This window comes from Piliocolobus tephrosceles, chromosome 3 (genome assembly GCF_002776525.5).
Source record: "Piliocolobus tephrosceles isolate RC106 chromosome 3, ASM277652v3, whole genome shotgun sequence".
Lineage (NCBI taxonomy): Eukaryota > Metazoa > Chordata > Mammalia > Primates > Cercopithecidae > Piliocolobus > Piliocolobus tephrosceles.
In genome coordinates, this window is record NC_045436.1 from 163,046,251 (window position 1) to 163,069,771 (window position 23,521).

The following is a 23,521-nucleotide window of genomic DNA, read 5'->3' on the forward strand; positions in this document are numbered from 1 at the left end:
GTTGAATATTGGCCCCCACTCTCTTCTGGCTTGTAGAGTTTCTGCCGAGAGATCTGCTGTCAGTCTGATGGGCTTCCCTTTGTGGGTAACCCGACCTTTCTCTCTGGCTGCCCTTAAGATTTTTTCCTTCATTTCAACTTTGGTGAATCTGGCAATTATGTGTCTTGGACTTGCTCTTCTGGAGGAGTATCTTTGTGGCATTCTCTGTATTTCCTGAATTTGAATGTTGGCCTGCCCTGCTAGGTTGGGGAAGTTCTCTTGGATGATATCCTGTAGAGTGTTTTCCAATTTGGTTCCATTTTCCCCCTCACTTTCAGGCACCCCAATCAGACGTAGATTTGGTCTTTTTACATAATCCCATACTTCTTGCAGGCTTTGTTCATTTCTTTTTCTTCTTTTTTCTTTTGGTTTCTCTTCTCGCTTCATTTCATTCATTTGATCCTCCATCGCTGATACTCTTTCTTCCAGTTGATTGAGTCGGTTACTGAAGCTTGTGCATTTGTCACGTATTTCTCGTGTCATGGTTTTCATCTCTGTCATTTCGTTTATGACCTTCTCTGCATTAATTAGTCTAGCTGTCAATTCTTCCACTCTTTTTTCAAGATTTTTAGTTTCTTTGTGCTGGGTACGTAATTCCTCCTTTAGCTCTGAGAGGTTTGATGGACTGAAGCCTTCTTCTCTCATCTCATCAAAATCATTCTCTGACCAGCTTTGATCCATTGCTGGCGATGGGCTGTGCTCCTTTGCAGGAGGAGATGTGCTCTTATTTTTTGAATTTCCAGCTTTTCTGCCCTGCTTTTTCCCCATCTTTGTGGTTTTATCTGTCTCTGGTCTTTGATGATGGTGACGTACTGATGGGGTTTTGGTATAGGTGTCCTTCCTGTTTGATAGTTTTCCTTCTGACAGTCAGGACCCTCAGCTATAGGTCTGTTGGAGATTGCTTGAGGTCCACTCCAGACCCTGTTTGCCTGGGTATCAGCAGCAGAGGTTGCAGAAGATAGAATATTGCTGAACAGCGAGTGCACCTGTCTGATTCTTGCTTTGGAAGCTTCCTCTCAGGGGTGTACTCCACCCTGTGAGGTGTGGGGTGTCAGACTGCCCCTAGTGGGGGATGTCTCCCAGTTAGGCTACTCAGGGGTCAGTGACCCACTTGAGCAGGCAGACTGCCCCTTCTCAGATCTCAACCTCCGTGTTGGGAGATCCACTGCTCTCTTCAAAGCTGTCAGACAGAGTCGTTCGCGTCTGGACAGGCCTCTGCTGCTTTAGCTGAGCCCTGTCCCCAGAGGCGCAGTCTACAGAGACAGGCAGGTTTCCTTGAGCTGCTGTGAGCTCCACCCAGTTCGAGCTTCCCAGCGGCTTTATTTACCTACTTAAGCCTCAGCCATGGCGGGCGCCCCTCCCCCAGCCTCGCTGCTGCCTTGCGGTTAGATTGCTGCAGACTGCTGTGTTAGCAAGGAGGGAGGCTCCGTGGGCGTGGGACCCTCCCGGCCAGGTGTGGGATATAATCTCCGGTGTGCCAGTGTTACAGCGCAGTATTGGGGTGGGAGTTACCCGATTTTCCAGGTGATGTGTGTCTCAGTTCCCCTGGCTAGGAAAAGGGACTCCCTTCCCCCTCACACTTCCCAGGTGAGGCGATGCCTCGCCCTGCTTCAGCTCTCGCTGGTCGGGCTGCAGCAGCTGACCAGCACCGATTGTCCGGCACTCCCGAGTGAGATGACCCCAGTACCTCAGTTGAAAATGCAGAAATCACGGGTCTTCTGTGTCGCTCGCGCTGGGAGATGGAGACTTAAGCTGTTCCTATTCGGCCATCTTGCTCTGCCCCCCCCCCTTTATAAACTTTTAATTTCCTTAATTTTTGACTCCTTGGTAACACCATAGCTTAAAACACAAACACATTTTACAGATGTGCAGAAATAGTTTTATATCCTTTTTCTATATGCTTTTTCCTATTTTTATTTATTTTATTTTACTTTTCAATTTTTTTGTTGAAAACTATGATATAAACACACTCCATTGTCCTAGGTCTACACAGGGTCAGGATCATCAATGTCAGTCTTCCACCTCCACACCTTGTCCCATTGGAAGGTTTTCAGGGGCCATAACAGGCATGGAGCTGTCTTCTCCTATGATAACAATGCCTTCTTCTGGAAGACTTCCTGAAGAATCCACCTGAGGTTATTTTACAGTTAAGTTTTTTTCATTAGTAGAATGAGAACACTTTAAAAGAATGGTTACAAGTATAGTAAACACATAAAACAGTATCAATCTGTTATGATCATTATCAAATACTATGTATCACACATACTCATATATCTTAGACTTTTATGCAACTGGTACCACAGTAGGTTTGTTTACACCAGCATCACCACAAAAACATCTTAGCACAATGCGTTGTGCTAAGATTTCATGATGGCTACGATGTCACAGGGTGATAGGGATTTTTCAGCTCTATTATAATTTTATGGGACCATCATCGTGTATGTGGTTTGTCATTGACCTAAACGTTGTTATGTGAAACATAGCTGTATAACTCTGATTCTCTGAAAATTCACTCAGCATCGTTTGCTATCATTTTAGTCTCTATCCTAGTTCCCCAACCAGTTCATGAACTTCTTTGGAGAACTGTCTTGTCTGCAGTATTGCATCTCTATAAAGTATTGCACAGTTTAGTTTAATCAATATGTACTGATTAAGCAGCTGGACACCTTCAACTCTAATGATATATATAGTGTCATCTCTGGGTGTCCAGTCCAGCACTTAAGGAGCTTGGAAGTTGTCACTCTCATCATTTAAGGAGCTCAGAACTTGTCACTCCCATCCTAACACAAGCAAAAAAGCCAAATAGAAAATTAACATCTCTTTCTAGAGTCATCAGAGAACTAAGGTCATAGGAAAAACCACTGACACCAAAGTTAGAGACACAGACAGGCAAAACATGAATCCCAACTTAACAGGACAGAAACTCATGAACAGATACTTCTGTGGGAATAGTCCCAGAACAGGAAAAGCCAAACTATAATTGATGAATTGCTGGGGGCTCAGTGTGGACAAGTTTGAGAGTTTAAAATAATAGCTCGACACTCACTGTGCCTTTACCATGCTTCAGAATATAAACATGTTATATCTATCAGCTTCACTAACTCTCACAACAGTCTTATAAGGAAGTTGATCTCCATTTTACAGATAGGGAAACTGAAGCATAGGAAACTTGAGTAAGTTACTTAATGTCACTTGGATAATAAACATCATAGCCCCGATTTGAATCCAGGTGAGTTGACTCAGGAGCCCGCACTCTTAATGATGACATTACATTTGCCTCATACCAGATACAAACAACCACTCCAGCAAGGTCATCTAGGTCGGTTGTTGCTCAGGTATCACACTCAGACACTGGGAAAGCCTGGGATCACAGGCCTTGTCTACTACTCTCTTCAAGACACACTCAGCAACTCACACAGTTGGGGATTGTTCTTTCCTATGGCCGGCCCTACCTTGGCACTTCAACCCCCACCTCCCCATCTTACCTACTGCCACAGTTAATAAGGTTTATTCTCCCTTCACATCACCATAACCCATATTATGAAAGACCATCGTCAAATGTCTCTATGTCACACTTCTCCTAATTTCATTCTTTAGGGCTCAGCATGCTTTGTACTCTCTACCATGTCCCTCCTAGGACAAGAGCCTAAAATATTCTGATTAGTGATGAATATGTGTTCTCCGGGTGAGGCGTATTGCTAATAATTAAACAGTATTAATTCTACCAGCTTTGATTACACTCTGCTCTCTCAGTAATAAGGCTCAGTATTCCATTTTCATTCTGCCTAGCACTGAGTAATAGAATTGGTGTTTAAGAATTATCATATAAATCTACTTTTCGGTCAGCGAGTGTTAGAGGTTTTTTTCAATATATTACAAATGTATTCATTATTTCCTAGTTCATAAAAATAATTAAAAGCTACAGGCCAAACACAAATTCCCAGAACACAAAAACCTGACTGGCGTCCCACTGCCAAATACCAAGGTTGCCAGCTTCTGAGTTTATGGGTTTCTTAATGAGAACTTCTACCTTCTCATTCGATAAAGGGCTTAGGTGGACAATTCCTCCTGGTGTTCCTAGTATAATTCCTGATATAACCAGGAGTTACAAAACTAAAACTCTACATATCTAAAATGAAACTGGGCTACTGTTATTTTATATATGTTTTTAGAAATTCAGAAATGACTTGCCCTAAAATAAAAACTGTCAAAAAAATTTCTTAAAAGTGATTCCTAGAATGTAAATAACATGTGTTCATACTCTTCTAAAAAAGAAAAGAGGGAAATAATAGAGAAGGAAATACAAATAGATCCAATTCATCATTGTGATATCTAGGTTTCTCCTTAGATAAAACAGACATAAAGCATGTGCTTTACAAGTCTCAGATGACCTTCAAGACATCTAGGTACAGTATCTACGGATTTTTAAGTATAATTAACAACTCTTGTTTTTCTATTTAAAGAATTTTCGTTCTGTTTCCTTAACAGGCAAAAGCCAATCAATCTTGTTCTCGAATGCTAATACAAGTAATTAAAAATAACATGAATTGAAATACTGCAGGGGCTGTTAGGTTTTTAGATGGTGAGTTTTTTGTTTTTTTTTTTTCCTTCATCGTAACCTTGTGGCTATACTAATTTACAGGACCAATTAAGGAAGCACCCTTTGTATGATCCATCTCTAGGATAAAGAGCTGGCCTTTAAAACCTAGCAAAGAACTGCAGAGGGCCACAGAGCTGTGAGTAAGCTTGGGCGCCAGCAGCTAGAATCTTTATTTCACCTGGTAGACCAAACATGACAGATCGTCTTATTTATAGTGTGAATATTAATTTTTTGGTTTTGGTCACGAAAATACAGTGCTCATTTGTATTGTTGTAAAACTTGTAAATATGCCCTGTAGGATAAGTAATATTCAAAGCAACATCCTAATTAAAAGGAAAACTTAGTTGTCTTGCAAGATAATATAAAAGGGCACATAAATTAAATAAGATACATGGTAAAAATGAAAAAGACAGGCTGGATAGGAGAGGAATGAAATAAGATTTGGAAATGTGCTTCTTAAATGAACACAAATTGTGAGATAATGTCTCATTGAACAATAAAAATAACAAGCCAGTGGCAAAGATGTAATAGAATTTCCTCTGTATACCATTTTAATCTTCATGTAATTTTCCCCAGTGCATCCATGTTTATTGAACTACTACAACCATTTCTTTCTCACTCTGTCCACAGTTACTGGGAGTGTGTTTCTTTGCTGTAAATAATTCCCTGATTATGAACATGAGAACGATCCAGAAATTGACCACAGTTTATAAAAGAAAAGAAAATGACAGAGCATCTTCTCAGGGCCAAAAGCCTTATGAAAATGCCAAAAGCATGTGCCGTTTCTTCAGGGAAGCAGGGGTTGAACGCAAAAAAACCATTTTCCCTTCCTCCTGCATAAGGCAACTCCACACCTCTATTTCTTTGTTCCTGTCTTCAGAAAATGCAGGGAAGACTCCCATGGTACCTCAAACTATAGTTTGCCACAATGTGAGAATAGGGCTGATGCCAAGGAAGTGTCAAGTTCAGTTAATCAGAACCCAAAGGCCTTGAGAAAGATGCACAACAGTATGGCCTCAGTTTCTCAGTCTGCAAAATGGGGATGCTTCAAGTCTAACAGGTAAGTAGGTGCTTAGTAAACTCTACTGAAATATGGATGTGAAAGGTCAAGCTCCACGTATGTGAAGGGTTTGCTGGAGGGGAGACATGGAGTCCGGAAGGAGCCCTGACTCTCCTCCTGACCCCTACCTTAGGAAGTTCAGCAAAATGTCCATCTCCAGTCAACCCCATACCAATCTCAGACATTTCAGTTACCAGGGTAATAAATCCCCACCCCACCTTTGCTTACACTGAGGTTGGTCATTCACTTCATGTTATTTTTCACGAGGCTCTTAAGGTTCTAAACTTTAAAGAAATATTCAAAAGTGGAAATTATGCCCTGCTTATCACTTGGCTTTTAATTTGGCACCACTCTGCAGTAGGAATCTGTTTTTTACTGAACATCAACACTCAAATACTTTTTCTGCCATTGAAAGTCTAATTTATTCTATTATTTTATTACTTTTCAAAAGTTCATTAGGCAAAAGGGAGATGTACTTGTCCAAACACACAAAATATGTGCCGAATATATTAACAAATAGATTATCAATTCACTATTTTGTTGAAATGAATGCATAACTGTATAATGTGACTAACTTTTAACTTTGATTTTTTATGTAGAAAAATTATGGATCACATGACAGTGGATCTCCTAAGCAAAAATAGCTTATGGAACCAGAATGATTAAGTTCACAAACAGGTACTCTTATAATAAATGCTCACCTGTTACAGTTGCAAATCATGGGTATATTATCTTTATAAACTTTGCATTTTTTTTTTCTAGAAAAATATCTAAGGATTTAAATTTACATTTCCACGTCTATCTGATTTTGCAATATAAAAATCAAGGTTAGTGGTTTTCTCTTCTACTTTTTTAAAAAGTCTAATTGATCCAAATACAAATAAAGGCCATTATTAAATACTTCATGAGGCATTACATATTCAGACTTTATAATCACAGATCCACTGATATTAGATGTTGATTACAGAAGTAAGTTGAGATTGTCTGAAAGATCATCACCAAAGCAGATCTCCTTTTCAAAAGCAGAGGCCTCTCCTGTATCTCTCAGCCACGTTGCCTACAGATGTGCTTCAAGGCCATTGTTTCGGATGATCTCGGCATATTCCTTGGCCGATGTGTAAGGAACTCGGGGTCTAGCTGGGTCTTCAAAATCAACATGGAAGAGACCAAACCAGCTGCTGTATCCCTGGTTCCACTCAAACTTATCCAGAAGAGACCACGCACAATATACTCGAAGATTGACTTTATCAAGTTGGATAGCAGAAATTTAAAAAAAAGAAAATCATCATTTCTGGGAAGGCCTTATGAGAACACAGACAAAATCACTCATGAACAGTCTGGATCTCTTTCTCTGTCTTTGCAGGAGATCACAGTGGGAGAAGACAAAACCTGTTCTCTATTCCTCTTTTCCAAAAAAAGAGATAAGTATGTAAGGTAATGTGTGCTAATTAACTTGATTTAGCCATTCTACAATGTTGTACATATACCAAAGCATCATGTTGTACACCTTAAATACATCAAATTTTTATTTGTCTATTTTAAAAATCCCCTTTTACAGTTTTCTGCTTGAATCAAGCAGGGGCTTAATTAAATAAGTTGTTATATATTATTCTAATTATTCGGCTATTCATTTATTTCAAATTTGCTTTATTCATTCATTTACTCAATGAACAGTTTTTCAGTACCTACCACTTTTCAGGCACAAGGACACACACACAAGGTCCTCTCTGGTACCTAGAAGGGCACTCAATAAAGACACTTTTTCCTTTCTAAGTACAGCCTCCAGATATTCCAGAGAGTCCACTAGAAAATTGGAAGAGATAACAGTAGCATGCCTGAGGAAGCCTCAGAGGTTACCTGCTGTCCCAATGGTCAAACTGAGACATGTCTTATAATTCTGAAGAGAGAGAGCGTCCAAAATGAAAAGAGTCAAGGGTCAGCACGCAGCTTTAGCCATGACTATATCCTAGACTGAGGGAGTACAGAAATGCTATGGCATCCTTTCTTAGTCTGATAGGGTGGCCATAACAGCACATCATATACTGGGTGACTTCTAAAGAGAAAAAATGTATGTCTCACAGTTCTGAAGGCTGGGAAATCCAAGATCAAGGTGACAACAGATTTGGTGTCTTGTGTGGGACTGTATCCTATTCATAGATGAGTGTCTTCTTGCTGTGTCCTCATATGGCAGAAGGGGCCAGGGAGCTCTCTCATATCTCTTCTTATAAGGGCACTTATCCCATTTATGAGGGCTCCATCCACATGACTTAATCACCACCCAAAGGCCCCACCTTTGGGATACTGGGAGCTAAGATGTCAATATGAATTTGTTGGGGGGTTGCGGGGGACAAAACTTTCCATCTACAGCACATCCCCTTTGCCCCACACCTAAACTCAAAATAGTGCTTAAGCCCTTTAAGAGCCAAAGCAATGGAGCATCTCTCCACTAAGTGTATACATACATAAATATTTGGTGTAATTTTATTTGTGGATGCGCAGAAACCCATCCACAGACTCCATGGTAAGACCTCAAAATGTAGATTCAACGTATATAACTATTCTCCACATGGTTTCACACTGATTTCCATCACTTTATTCAGGGAATTCAGCTTACATTTTCTTAGCATTTCAAGCTTGGCAAAACTCTGAGGTCTTGTGAGTCCTTGCATTGCACGTTTTCTTTTTTAAAACCAAAATAAATAAACCCAACCTATGGGATACGCTTCCTAAAACACCAAATATCCATTTTTCAGTAGAGAAATTAAATGAAAAGGCCAGTTGCCTTATAAGGTGGATATATTTCTAAATAAGCTGGGTGAGAATAAACATTCATATACTAAATCATATTTTAATTGTTTCAGAGATTGCTTTCAACCAAAATGACCCCTCTAGTTAAATATTCAGCAGGGCAATACCTAACCTTTAATTTTTTCATTGGTGTCCATTTTGTCTTTCAGGTCTCTTAAAAGCACTATATCTATATTCCACTACACATATGTTAGTCTCCAAACATTCTTGGAATTTTTTTCTATGGATATTCTGTAGGCAAAAGACCCCCAACAGTTTGACATATAACTCCCTCAACATTTGTGCATGGAGGTGTAAGATCTGCTTTGCTTAGAGAGTTTTTTATAAATAGCCTTGAGGCAGGAATTAAGCCAAGCTGGATTGACTCCTTTAAATTTATTTTTAATTTTCAATTTTTGTGAGTGCATAGTAGGCGTATATACTTATGGGGTACCTGAGATATTTTGATATAGCCATGCAATCTGTAAGAACCACATCATGGCAAATGGCACAGGGCACAACGTCAACCATAAGACTGTCCTCACTGTGACACCAACCACGACCACATGGTAACTGATGTGATTTACCATGATGTTATTATTATACATTGCATGTCTATATCAAAGTGTCTCATGTATCTATCCCCTTCAGCATTATCCTTCGTGTTACAAACAATCCAATTATACTTTTAATTATTTTTAAATGTACAATTATATTATTATTGACTGTAGTCACCCTGTTGTGCTATCAACAACTAGATTTTATTCTTTCTTTCTATTTTTTATACCCATTAACCATTCCCACTTTGCTCCCTCCGACAAACCCTCCACTACCCTTCCCAGTCTCTGGTAACTATCATTCTACTCTCTGTCTCCATGAGTTCAATAGTTTTAAATTTTAGCTCCCACAAATAAGTGAGAACATGTGAAGTTTGTCTTTCAGTGCCTGGCTTATTTCACTTAACATAATGTCCTCCAGTTCCATCCGTGTTGTTGCAAATAACAGTATCTCACTCCTTTTATGGCCGAATAGTACTCCATTGTGTATATGTATCACATTTTCTTTATCCATTCATTGATTGTTGAACACATAGGTTGCTTCCAAATCTTGGATATTGTGAATAGTGCTGTAACAAACACTGGCGTACACTGATTTCCTTTCTTTGGGGTACATACCCAGCAGTGGGATGGCTGGATGGTGGCTCTATTCTTAGTTTTTTGAGGAACCTCTACACTGTACTCCATACTGTTTGTACGAATTTACATATTAGCTCTTCTTAAATAAATATTGTTGAGAAATAAGAAATATAGCAATAAGTACATTAAGCTGTGCAGGAATAAAAGCATTACTAGATATCCCTTTTTCTCCTACCTGTCCACATTTGCTATGTGTGTCTCCTCCTCCCTCTGTCAGTTATAATCTGGAAAATATCAATGTTTTATATAATTTATTTTTTAAGAACCCAGATTTAGTACTGGATGGCATATCTCTAAGAATCAAAATGATCTGGCCAGGTGCGGTGATTTATGCCTTTAATCCCAGCACTTTGGGAGGCTGAGGTGGCTGGATCACCTGAGGTCAGGAATTTGAGACCAGCCTGGCCAACATGGTGAAACCCTGTCTCTACCAAAATTACAAAAATTAGCTGGGCTTGGTAGCGGGCACCTGTGGTCCCAGCTACTTGAGAGGCTGAGGCAGGAGAATCACTTTTACCTGGGAGGCAGAGGTTGCAGTGAGCCAACATCATGCCACTGCACTCCAGCCTGGGCAACAGAGTGAGACTCCAACTCAAAAAAAAAAAAAAAAAAAAATTATATATATATCTATCAAAGCCAAATACCAGGCCAGAAAACAACAGTCTCTTTTGCCTTGTAATTCAATCTGGGGACATGTGAGAATCTGCCTATTTTCTTTCTCATTTGCAGAACTACTGCCCAACAAGAAATCCTGCCAGGTATAAAGCCAGACAGTTTCTGAAAACACACATGGTCCCACTGAACACACACAAAAGGATTGATTCATGTGCTAAACCATGGGACAAAAACGATGCCTTGCCTGCTTGGAAGGGAACAAAAAGGAAATCTTGACAATTTCATTGTTAACTGCCAGGAGTTCCACAGCAGGCACTAAACTGCCCTGCCCGAGTGACACTGGTGAATGTCTGTGTATTTTCATTGCAAGAATATTCAAGTAGAGAATACTACCTAGTTAGGACTGAGGAACTAGTCTGCTGGAATCTTCCTCACTGTGCCACCACTGGGAAAAATTATAAAATCACATTGGAACCTGCACACCTCTCCTCTTCCAATCTCCTCAAGAACCGAAAGAGACCATCATTATATTTCTTGCCACTATGATTTATGAGGTCCTAAATCTTGCCAAGAAAAAAAAAAAAAATCACTTCTATGAGTTCACTTTCTGTTTCCAGTGTTGGAGTCAAAATAAACACAGGAGCTTTGGGTGAGTATGGAGTACACTAGGATAAAAACGACATATATCACAAAGTCAGGGTGTGGGTTTAGACTACAAGACCCGTGGAAAACGTCTCACAGTAAGCAGGTTGGAAATAAAAATGTAAGAGAAGTATCTAAGCCTTGCTAATATGTTATAGCTTCTCTCAGGCTGCTGTAATTATAAATGCCCTATGCGGGCTAGGTGCGGTTGCTCATGCCTGTAATCCTAGCACTTTGGGAGGCCAAAATGGGCAGATCACCTGAGGTCAGGAGATCGAGACCAGCCTGGCCAACATGGTGAAACCTCGTCTCTACTAAAAACACAAAAATTAGCTGGGCATGGTGTCATGTGCCTGTAGTCCCATCTACATGGGAGGCTAAGGCAGGAGACTTGCTTGAACCCAGGAGGCAGTGTGTGTGACTGAGTGAGACTGTCAAAAAAAAACCAAAAAAAACCCTATGCTACTGTTGTACTCCACACATGCACGCACGCGCGCACACACACACACACACACACACATAAGCACACTGCCCAGTTAGCCAGACTGAAAAGGTTGAGGGCATAACATCAACCATAAGACTGTCCTCACTGTGATACCAACCACAAGATCAATGGTTTGCCAAAACCTCCCTCAGTTTTGGTAATTTGCTAAAAAGACCCACGAAATTCACAAAAACCTGTTATATTCACAGTTCTGATTTGTTACAGGAAGAGAGAGAGACTGGCTAAAGAAAGAAATGCATAGCACAGGATCTGAGGGGTTCCAAACATGAAGTTTCCATATCCTCTCCCCTGGGAGTCAGATACGTTGTCTTCCTGGTATTAACATGCATGATACACATAGAGAATTGCCAACCAGTAAAGCACACCTGAGCTTCAGTGTCCAGAGTTTTTATGGGGGGCTGTATTGGTCAGGGTTCTCTTAGAGGGACAGAACAAATAGGATATATATGTATATAAACTATGCTTTATATACATATAAGTATTATATGTATTATATATAAGTATTAACTTACACAATCACAAGGTCCCACAATAGCCTGTCTGCAAGCTGAGGAGGAAGGAGTGGCTGTCTGAGTCCCAAAACTGAAGAACTTGGAGTCCAATGTTTGAGCGCAGGAAGCATCCAACATGGGAGAAAGACATAGGCTGGGAGGCCAGGCCTGTCTTGTCTCTTCACGTTTTTCTGCTTGTTTTACATTTGCTGGCAGCTGATTAGATGGTGCCCACCCAGTTAAGGGTGGGTCTGCCTTCCCCAGCCCACTGACTCAAAAGTTAATCTCCTTTGGCAACACCCTCACAGACACATCCCGGATCAATATTGCATTTTTCAATTCAATCAAGTTGACACTCAGTATTAACCATCACAAGGGCTTTATTACAAAGGAGGATTGATCAATTGATGACCCAAGTGGATTAACTCAGTTTCCTGGTTACCTGATGCCAGGAACCTAAAGCCCCCACGTTAAATGTGATTGATCTTCCTGATGTGATGAGCTCCCAACCTAAACAAAGAGATTTTTATCAATTATGACATAGATGGCCTCTTAGAAGCTGAGTGCAAAAACCAAACCACTCTTTGGGCAAAATTTAATTCTTCACTACGTGTGTGTATACTCACATACATAGAGACGTTATTTTAGAAACTCATTATTTTATGATAAGAGACAGAATCTTTTTAAGTTACTGGTTTATGAAACATCCTAATTACGCCTGTGTTTGTCACATTACAAAACTCTAGAAATTGGAAGCCCAGCATCAGTGGAATTTATTTTTCTGCAATTTATAAACAGAGGTAGTCTTTGTTTTCAGGATGGTCTAGGGCTTATATAAGATACCCGTGGATGTGACAAAACTATCAAGCTATCAAAAAAAAAACAAAAAAAAAAAAACACTCATCCATAGACCCAAGCTGCCATGTCAAGAATCAATGGAAAAATTCAGGGCAGTGTAAAAAGCAGCCGCCTCACAAAGGAAAAAAAAAAAAAAAAAGAGAGAGAGAGAGGAATAAAGTGCCAGGAATGAGCAGGGAGAAAAAAATATATAGGACTCTAGATTTTTGTGTCCAGCTAATGGCGAGATATAATATTCAAGGAAACCTTCCTAAGGAAAATAAATAAAGAATGCTGAATAGAGTTTTTAAAAATAAGTCTTCTTCAAAACAATGGAAAGGTGAAAAGTTAGTAGAGGATTAACAAAAGAAAGTGGAATTTGAGGTTGGTAGATATAGGAGCTACTTTTGCCTGATGGAATTTTCCAATCTTAGAAAATCTAAATCTTTTTCTATTTCCTGGGATAAAGCTAGATGTCAAAACTCAGAGTCATAGCAGGTGGGAAGTCTAGTATGAGACCCCACCCAGAGAAGACTACAAACTCAAAAGACAAAACATTCAGTGTAATGGTGAGAGAGTGCCAGACACAAACTAGTCGTTGGAAAGTCTTGAGTTTAACCCCTGGTGGTTCAACAAGTGTAAAGTCTGGATCTCGGTTTGAGGTGATGGCATACTGATAGATTCCCCAAGTACCTGGCAGATGGACATTCAAATTATTTTTGAAAAGAGTGACCTGTATATTCTAAAACTCCAATTGTTATTATAATATTTTAAGTATAATCATCAGCACATAATCAAATATAATGAGAAAGACATGGAAAATTATGACATAAAGAAAAAAGAAATAACCACAGTCAACAGACAACAGAAACAAACCCACAAAGCACTCAGTTATTAGAACTGTCATGCAGACTGTACAATAACCACACTTACCATGCTTAAGGAAAAGAGACAAACTTGAAATATCTTCAAGGTTAGGAACCCAGAAAAGCTGAGGTGACATGTTTGGAAAGGGAACTCTACAGGCTTACATTTTAATCCCAGCTGCACCAGCTGCTAGCTGGAAGGAGCCTCTCATTTCTCATGAATACAATGGAGACACTATTATCTACTCCTAGTGATGTTAAAAAGAGTAAATGAAATAATAATGAAGGCAGAACCCAAGGTAAAATAAACACCAGGAAGGCACCTGGACAGAGGAAAGTCCATGTGAAGACACAGCGAGAAGTTAGCCTCTGCTGACAAATGCTGTATCTCCTTCCAGAAATCTATGGTGATAACTGAGAAACTAAGAAGATGCTTTGGCTCAGCAGGGCCAAATGCCTTTTTAGCCCACTGCTTAGTTGAAATCCAGCTTCATCCCCAGTGGATCAGGAAAAGTTCTCTCAATTCACCATATGTGTGGGTTAATGGTGGCCCCTGCAAAGGATAAGTGTGTCTACCCAGAACTTGTGAATGTGGCCTTATTTGGAAAAAGGGTCTTTGAGAATGTAATCCAATTAAGGATCTCAAGATGAGATCATCCTGGAAGACAGTTTGCCCTAAATCCAACGACAAGTGTTCTTAGATGATAAGAGAAAGGGCAAAGACATGTAGGAAAGAAGACAATGTGGAGACAGAGGCAGAGATTGGAGTGAAATATCTGCAAGCCAAGGAACACCAAGGGTTGCCAGAAGCCAGTATAGAAGCATGGAATAAATTATCCCTTAGAGCCTCCAGAAGGAACCAATCCTGCTGACACCTTAATTTTAGACTTCTGGCCTCCACAACTGTGAGAGAATAAATTTCTGTTGTTTTAAGCCACCATGTTTGTGGTAATTTCTTACAGCAGCCACGGGAAGCTAATGCACCATGCTCTTTTAGAGTGGTTGCCAACTGGGCTCTGAGTCCCAAACCACCCCCCTGATCTTCCTAGGGGCTTATGAGAATCTCTCTCAAGGCCTGTCAAAGCTGGAGAAAGAAAGCCTTCCAGGGACCCAGCTTGAAGCCAATTTTCTGGCAATTGCACCCACACTCACTTTGAAAGTGTGTTTCTTTGAGTTTGGTTGAAATGCACAAGAGCATTACAATTGGAGGGCATCTCTAGCTGAGTAACAGTTTTTGTAAGAAAACTGGCATGTTGGCTGTTTTCCCTTTCACTGTAAAAAAAAAAAATAAAACAACGTCAGGAAGATCTAAACATAGAAAATGCATCATACACCCCCCGCTCCAACTCCAGCTAAATATCAGTGGCTGGACAACATCTGTGAAAATGCCCAAATAATCCCAGTGCAGGAAGCCCACCTGCAGATGGGAACTCTTAATAGCAAAGACTATGACTTTCTGAAAAGAGAGTCTTTGAAAACCAAAAGCTAATTTTTAAATATTTTATAGGAAAATGCCAATTAACCAGAAAAAAACTGCACAGATTTCTTAATTATCAGTATTATTCCTACTACTTACATTAACTTTGGAGGGAAAAGCCTGCAAATAGCAAGTAGTTGAAAAGAATTATATTTTTAAAAATCTAAATATTAAAGCTGATCTGAGGCTATGTTCATGTTCTGGGTCATCTTCTATAACTTCTCTATCAATATTATTTTTACAGTATCTTATCCTCCAGTACAGAAATTTCTTTTAAGGGAACGAAATTTCTTCTCAAAAAGGGAATTTCTCTTCTATTGGAAAAGCTGCCTTCTTTACCCCATTCCCTCCCTTTCTCTTTACTTTCCTTCCTTTCTTTTGTTTTTCCCCTCTGGGACTTACTTTCCTCTTCTGCAAAATGGGGTGATAGTATCTTTTTCATAGGATTGTGGTAGGATTAAATAATGAATAATGCCCAGTAAACACCCAATATAAACTACCTTGCTGTTGTTATTGTTTTTATTTCTCTCAGAGTCTGGGAGGGCAATGAATGAAATCTGTTTCATCTCTTTCTCCCATCTGGCTTCAAACAGCTTTCAGAGGGTATACAGTCAGCACAAAATTATCAGTGCTGAGAAGCAGAGAAATTAGGGCATAGACGGAAAGTTCAGCATCTGGGACAGGGTTTGCATTCTGTGAGAACAGGTCAGTTGTGGGTCATGAAAAATAATCAGCAAAAACAAAGAGCTTGGGGTGATTCTACGAGGGACACTGGATACTGTTGAAGCTCCCCTGCTTTAGTGCGCTGGGAGATTGGGATGACATTACTCAAGGTTTTTAGGATACTGCAACATCCATCCTACATCCATTAAGTAAATATATGTTGTGCTAGGAACTGGGAATACAATGATGAACAAAATAAGTAGCCTTTCATTTACAGCTTATGTGGAAGGCATATCTAAATCAAATTATCACTCTGTGAATATCGAATTATTGTCTGTGAAAAGTAGTATGAAATGAAAGAAGTGGGTAATGAGAGAACATTTTAGTTAACATTTATTGAATGTTTAGTTACCACTTTAAGGATTTCATGTATGCATTCATCCATTTAGTCTTTACAGTCAACCTATGAGTTAGAAAGTTATTATCAGGGCCCCTATTTTATAGGTAAGGTAATTGATACACAGAGCGGTTAGGTAAGCTTTGCAAAATTCATACATCAAGTAAGTAGGAGAGTTGAGATAGGAACATAGGCAGGGTAACAACAGCAGCAGCAGGCGAAGCCACCATGCCGTACTGAGTCTTGACAGCACACAAGACTGGAAGATCTGCCCTAATCAGCAAAAGTGGGAGAAGAAGGCTAATGGAGCAGTTTCCTGGAGTAAACTAGAGCCAAATGCCCACGAATGAGTCGGAGTTACCTAGCACTAACCAACAGGGCTATTTCTCGGTTGTAAGCAACAGAAGCTAAAGTTCTCTATTGAAGCATAGAAGGGATTGGGCTGATAAAACAGGCTCAAATAAAGCTCTCAGGATCAGCGCTCAGAAGCACACCACGGAGCTAGTTGGTTAAAGAAACAGCCTTGGACCAGACGCGGTGGCTCACTCCGGTAATCCCAGCACTTTGGGAGGCCAAGGCAGGTGGATTATGAGTCAGGAGATTGAGACCATCCTGGCTAACAGGGTGAAACCCTGTCTCTACTAAAAACACAAAAAATTAGCCGGGAATGTTGGCGGGCACCTGTAGTCCCAGTTACTTGGGAGGTTAAGGCAGGAGAATCGCTTGAACCCAGGAGGTGGAGCTTGCAGTGAGCCGAGATCACGTCACTGCACTCCTGCCTGCGTGACAGAGCGAGACTCCGTCTCAAAGAAAAAAAACAGGAAAGAAACTGCCTCAACCGCTAACGACCCAATGAGCATGAGCTTCTGCAGTTCATGTGGCTCCTCAGATCCAACTTTCTTGCAATCCTAGCAGACACCAACATCTTGGCAACTTCTGTACCAGAAACTAGACCTTACAAGGACTGTCATTCTCAAAAGCTGGATGTCTCTTCTGCCATCCTTACCAGCACAATAGGTTCTGCCTTTGTCAAGCTGTTCACTTTTGAATTGAATTCACACACGGATGAGTCTGATTGGTGGGACACAAGTCTGTGCCCTTCCTCCAGAGAAACCTGGGGAATCTCACTCTCTACCTTGGCTAGACAAAACTCATAATGCTGGATATCTTTCAAATGTAACCAATGTGTTCAACAAATGCTAGACAGCAGAAAACATGACAGATGTCTACTGCACTAGATGAAGACCGACAAGAGCAATCCAAGAAAACAGAATAGCACATCTGAAAGCTCAGCTATAGGAATGGCTCACAACGCATTTAAGGAACTTAAAAAAGACAGTTCAGCAGGATAAATTATGAAAAATGTTTGGGGAGAAAGTCACAAAGTAGTGCCTAAGACATTCAGCTCCCTTTAAAGATTTAAAAATTTTGATCTTTATCCTAACAGCAACGACAACAAAAAAATCGAAGGGTTTTAAGCAGGGGAGTCACTTTAGCTAATTTGTATTTTGAAAAGATTACTGTGACCTCTGTGGAAAATAGATTTGAGTGTAGCAAGAACAGAATCAAAAAGAGCATTTAGGAGTAATTGCAGTAAATCACAAGGGAGTTGACGAGAGGATGGTCTTGGATGGCCTAAGTGAAGATGAAGAAAACCAGATGGATTCAACAGAGGAGATATGCAGATAAAAATCAACAAGATTTAGCAATTCACCGGCTATCAGTGCAGAAGGAGATAAGAAAGCAAAGTTAGCACAATTTAATGAATGTTGTCAATGTCTGAATTAGAAAATATTGGACATAGATAAGTTTTAGGGGCGTGGCAGGGAAGATAATGAATGAAACTTTGGTTATGATGACTTTACGTTGCCTTCTTTGACCTCCAAAGAAAGAGTTGAAATGTTAATTGCATAGACAGATAAAGAGCTCAAAGAAAAGTCCAAGATGGAGATGGAAACTTTGGATAACGATGGGGAGATGGTAATTGAAATCATGGATGTTGAATAGAATTTAGAGAATAAGAAAACAAGACTTTGATACAAGCCTTACTGCATTCCAGGTTTTAAAGGCAGGCTGGAAAAGGGAGACAGAGAAAGAGGGCCAGAAATACCCCCAGACCCTTAAGCTGATAAAATCACAAGAGATGCTTTCTGTGGATGTGATTTTTACAGAAGTCACACAGCCAATACAAGGAGAACCTGAGGATAGAACCAAAGGCTGTCTGATTCCAAAGCCCATGATCTTTCCATATGGCTAGCACTGGAAGATTGCAAATCTAGAACACAAGGAATAGAAGTGACAAGCAAGAGTCAAAGCCACTATGGGAAGAGTAATGCTAGACCATGTGGAGAGCATGAAGTGGGTGGAAGTGGGAGACACACGTGGAACACCAGACCCCTAATAACAAAAATCCTTCTATGACCTTCAAGGTCCTACATGATGAGGCCCTGCTCTTTACTTGCCATTTGCCAGGCACACTGAGATTCTTTATCTTCTTGGAATGTGCTAGCTCTTGACCACCTCATGGCCTTTACACTAGCTTTTCCATCTGATTGGATCATTCTGGATCAATCACTTTATGATTCTTCATTGCCACTAAGGTCTTAGTTCCAATTCAACCTTATTTAGTCTTTTCTAACTCCCCAGTTTAAAATTCCATTCCCAACCAACCCATTCGCTCTCATATCATCATGTATTGTTTTCTTTGTGGCCCTTGCCATTAAAATAAAGTGTTTTCTTCATGTATTTACTCATTTTGTATTATTTACCCCCAGAAGATTGAAAGGCTCATGAGAAAAAGAGACCATGTTCATCTATTCTTTTTAATATACCTCACCCTGAGAACAAAAAGTAGCACATAGTAGAGGCTAAGCAAACACTTGCTGAAGGAACAAGTGGGAGAGGGAGGGAAAGAGATATGAGAGGAGAAGGAATGAAAGAAGGAGGGAGGGAGGGAGGAAAAAAAGGAAGGAGCAAAGAGGGATCATCTTAACATGACTTTAATAGGACTCTGGTCTCACTATTCCCATCTGGGTGGTGGAATCACAGCATCTCCAGACTGAACAACAAAGGCTTCAGTGGTCATGGATTTCAAGTCCTTATCCAGCATCTTAATCTCTGGATTAAGATGGACTACCACTGCCAGTAGTCCTTGTCTCCCATCACAACCAGCCACTGCTTCCAGTCCCAACCTGATGATTTCAACTCTCCATCCATTCAGACCAGTTATTCCCCATCACTTCCCACTGTCCTACTTTGTGACACTGCCTAAAAGCTCCTCCAGTGTCTCGGTGGCTGCTACCACACTTCCAACTCTGATCCCCTATGCTTCTCAATAACTCTCTATTTGGAACTTGGCTGCATTTCTGGGCAGTCCTCTTGAGTGTTTTCCTCTTGATGATCTGTTAACCCTGAAAGCTTCCGATATTCTGGGATAATAGCACCACACTCTCCTGGGGCACAGCATGAAACTTGAATGGTGTCTCCCTGGTCCTGGGAGTCCCTTATGTTACCATAGTCCAGATGGAAGAAAACATTTTCCATTGTATGATTTTATCCCTAGGCCTAAGATATACACTTTGAAATAGCTACCACTTTTTAGTCCATAAGAATATTGATCTACTTGTATATAGAAATAGTTCATTTTGGCAGGGCACAGTGGCTCATGCCTGTAATCTCAGCACTTTGGGAGGCCAAGGCAGATGGATCACCTGAGATCGGGAGTTTGAGACCAGCCTGGCTAACATGGTGAAACCCCATCTCTACTAAAAATAAAAAATTAGCCAGGTGTAGTGGCGTGCACCTGTAGTCCCAGCTACTCGTAAGGGTGAGGCAGGAGAATTGCTTGTATCTGGGAGGCGGAGGTTGCAGTGAGTCAAGATCAAGTCACTGCATTCCAGCCTGGGCGACAGAGTGAGACTCCATCAAAGAAGAAGAAGAAGAAGAAGAAGAAGAAGAAGAAGAAGAAGAAGGAGAAGGAGAAGGAGAAGGAGAAGGAGAAGGAGAAGGAGAAGGAGAAGGAGAAGGAGAAGGAGAAGGAGAAGGAGAAGGAGAAGGAGAAGGAGGAAGAAGGAGAAGGAAAGAGAAAGAAAGAAAGAAAGAAAGAAAGAAAGAAAGAAAGAAAGAAAGAAAGAAAGAAAGAAAGAAAGAAAGAAAGAAAGAAAGAAAGGAAGGAAGGAAGGAAGGAAGGAAGGAAGGAAGGAAGGAAGGAAGGGACAGAAGGAAGGAAGGAAGGAAGGAAGGAAGGAAGGAAGGAAGGAAGGAAGGAAGGAAGGAAGGGAGGAAGGGAGGAAGGGAGGAAGGAAGGGAGGAAGGGAGGAAGGAAGGGAGGAAGGAGAGAGAAAGAGAGAGAGAGAAAGAAAGAAAGAAAGAAAGAAAGAGAGAGAGAGAGAGAGAGAAAGAAAAAAGAGAGAGAAATAGCTCATTTCTACCAACCAAAGACACCTAAGAATATCCCCCAAAGAAAGTAGCTGACACCCTGGAGAGAAAGATCAGAGTCTCATATTTCTGCACTCAAATAAAAGGTTAAGTTCTAGGTTCTATGACTCCAGAACTGGAAAAATAGTTACTATGGGTAAATTTTAAAATGGCAACACTGAATGTGGGGGGCAAAAGAAAAATATGTAGTTTTACTGTAAAACTAATTTAGGGCTTTCAAATTATAATTTATTAAACTGTAGCCTGAATTAATGAAATAATCTTAACACTTTCTTCTTCTTACTTTCATTCCTCCATTACATCCACAAATTTTTATTAAGTAATGCTATGGTTTTCACATGTTCTCCAAAAAGCATTTGTTGGAAACTTGACCCCCAATGCCTCAGTATTAGGAGATGGGGCCTAATGGAAGGTATTTATATCATTCTCTCTCTCTCTCTCTCTCCCCCCCACCCCCACTCTCCCACTCTCTATCTCACTACATGATGGCTTCTGCCATGTTATGACATAGCAAGAAAGTCCTCTATCTTGGACTTCCCATCTACCAGAATTTTAAGAAATAAGTCTCTATTCTTTATACATTAACCAGTTTGAGATATTCTGTTATAACAGCAGAAAGTGGACTGAAACAAGCATCTAGTACTATACATAAGTTATTGTTTCAGGCAGAGGGATTCCTATATAGGAGGAAAGAAATCTGATATAGACTTTTCCTTTAACGCAAGTAGAATACAAACACCACACATAGATTTTCTTGCTATGTACATTCATTCAATATCTTTCACTTTCTTTCTGTAACATATGTAAGACATATAATTAATGTCTTAATTATGTTCAATGTCTGTCTTCTAATTCAGATTCTAAGTTCCAGGAGGGCAAGAATCCTGGGGATCTTGCATTCTCAAGTCTTAGCACAGAGGCTGATGAAGGACAGGTGCTTAATGAATATAGTCCAAATGAACAAATGGCTACAAATATATATGCCATTGAATATAATGTCAGCAATATAAGCTTAGAGAAAAGACAGTTCCTAAAATGGCAAGATTTTTCCCTTGACCAAGATAACAAAATTCAACTTCAACTTTTTCAAATAACCATAAAGAGATATGAGGTTTAATCTTCTTCCATTCTGATCAACTCGCTGCCCGTTTTCTATGTTAAGAAACAGAGCATCTTCTTGTGATCACTGGACTTCAAAACCATGTCTCTTGTCAATAACTGCTATTTATATATATATATGCAATAAACGCTAAATAAATTATATTAAATACCCCTAAAAAGACATTCTCAGAGGAGTCAATGCCACCCTCTGTTACAAAATGAGAGCCCGTGTTAGCATTGTTTTCATCACTACACCACAAAAACACCTCAAATGCTTATGGACAGCAGTCGCAGTAATTGCCTAGAGTTGAGAGAGATAGGAAAATGAGTACAGTTGAGAAGAAAGAGCAAGGACACCTCTTTAAAATGCTACCATGTAAGTTTTCATATTGCTGGCACCAAGTTCAAGCCCAGGTGGGCACACCTCACCCAGACTGTCCATCCTGACCTAAGGTACAAGTCTCGCTAGTCTGCTTTTTAAGGACAAGGAAGGACACTGCTTGGTGATATGGCCACAAGCTGTTCAGGGAAGAGACTTTGCTCAGCACATTTCAGCTACTGAGCAGGGCTGGGCTCATTTCAGAGAGCCACATAAAATAAATAATCATGCAAAAGGAGATTTGTTCTGATAGGGCTCTGACAGCTGCTCCGAGAGGTGGGTCCTTGCAAGCCCATCTTTCAACAATGAACTGACCCAAAGATCCAGGAAAGCTCCAGACAGGACCATATGGCCTGGAATAAAAACATATTTCAAACTCTGTTTATTATGCATATCTTTCAAAGGTTCACCACTCTGTAATGAAACATTGCACCTGCAAGGCTTTAATAAGCTTCCCAGCCAAGTACAATTATAAAATCGCAGGCACCTGAAGAATTTGTCTTCTCTTATACTTAGCCATGCACTGCCCACCAATGACTGGTCTCATTATTTTTAATTATATGGGTTTGCAGTATTTTGTAAGCTACGATCAATACTTATTCAGAAAATAAAACTCCTTATAGGCCTCAGAATGAGAGCCATGATATATATCTCTCCTCCTAAACTTTGGAGACTCCAACATTGCATACAAAACCCTCCAGTCTTCCTGAGAAAGAAAAAGAAGGAATGAAACTGTGCATCCCTGCAAAGACAGGGGAGCATTTGACATAAATTTAGGCTGGACCATCATTCATCAAGAATGTCAGGGGCAGAGGGGATATGAGCAGCTTTCCTTCACAAGTGAGCCCTGTGACTCCACATCTGGTCTAAATATATGAGAAGTACAGTTTGTTCATTATCACTCCACAAATATCCATTGAGCAGTTATTACGTACCAGACTATGGGCTAAGGGTGATGATTTAGAGATAAATAGCATGTCGTTTCTGCCCTCAGCTATAAATGGGTTCATTGGAAAAGCGGATCCAAAAGAACTGGTATGGAAACACAGAGAAACAAGAGTTATAAAAGAACTTGAGGTACAGGCCGGGTGTAGTGGCTCACACCTGTAATCCCAGCACTTTGGGAGGCCAAGGCAGGCAGATCACAAGGTCAGGAATTCAAGACCAGCCTGGCCAATATGGTGAATCTCCGTCTCTACTAAAATACAAAAATTAGTTGGGGGTAGTGGTGTGCACCTGTAGTCCCAACTACTCAGGAGGCTGAGGCAGGAGAATCTCTTGAACTCAAGAGGCAGATGTTGCAGTGAGCTGAGAGTGTGCCACTGACTCCAGCCTGGGCAACAGAGCGAGACTACATCTCAAATAAATAAATAAATAAATAAATAAATAAATAAATAACTCCAGATACAAAGGAGGGAATCACTTAGCC

General features: G+C 40.3%; 1 protein-coding gene across 1 annotated transcript in view; it reads right to left on the bottom strand.

Moving 5' to 3' along the window:
- Positions 1 to 6,102: 6,102 nt before the first annotated feature.
- Positions 6,103 to 23,521, bottom strand: part of LOC111549850 (cytosolic beta-glucosidase-like) — a 123,369-nt gene continuing 105,950 nt past the window's right edge. The window contains 1 exon segment of the mRNA XM_023223045.2: positions 6,103 to 6,960. Within this exon segment, the coding sequence (XP_023078813.2) occupies positions 6,757 to 6,960 (204 nt within the window). The 3' untranslated portion in view covers positions 6,103 to 6,756.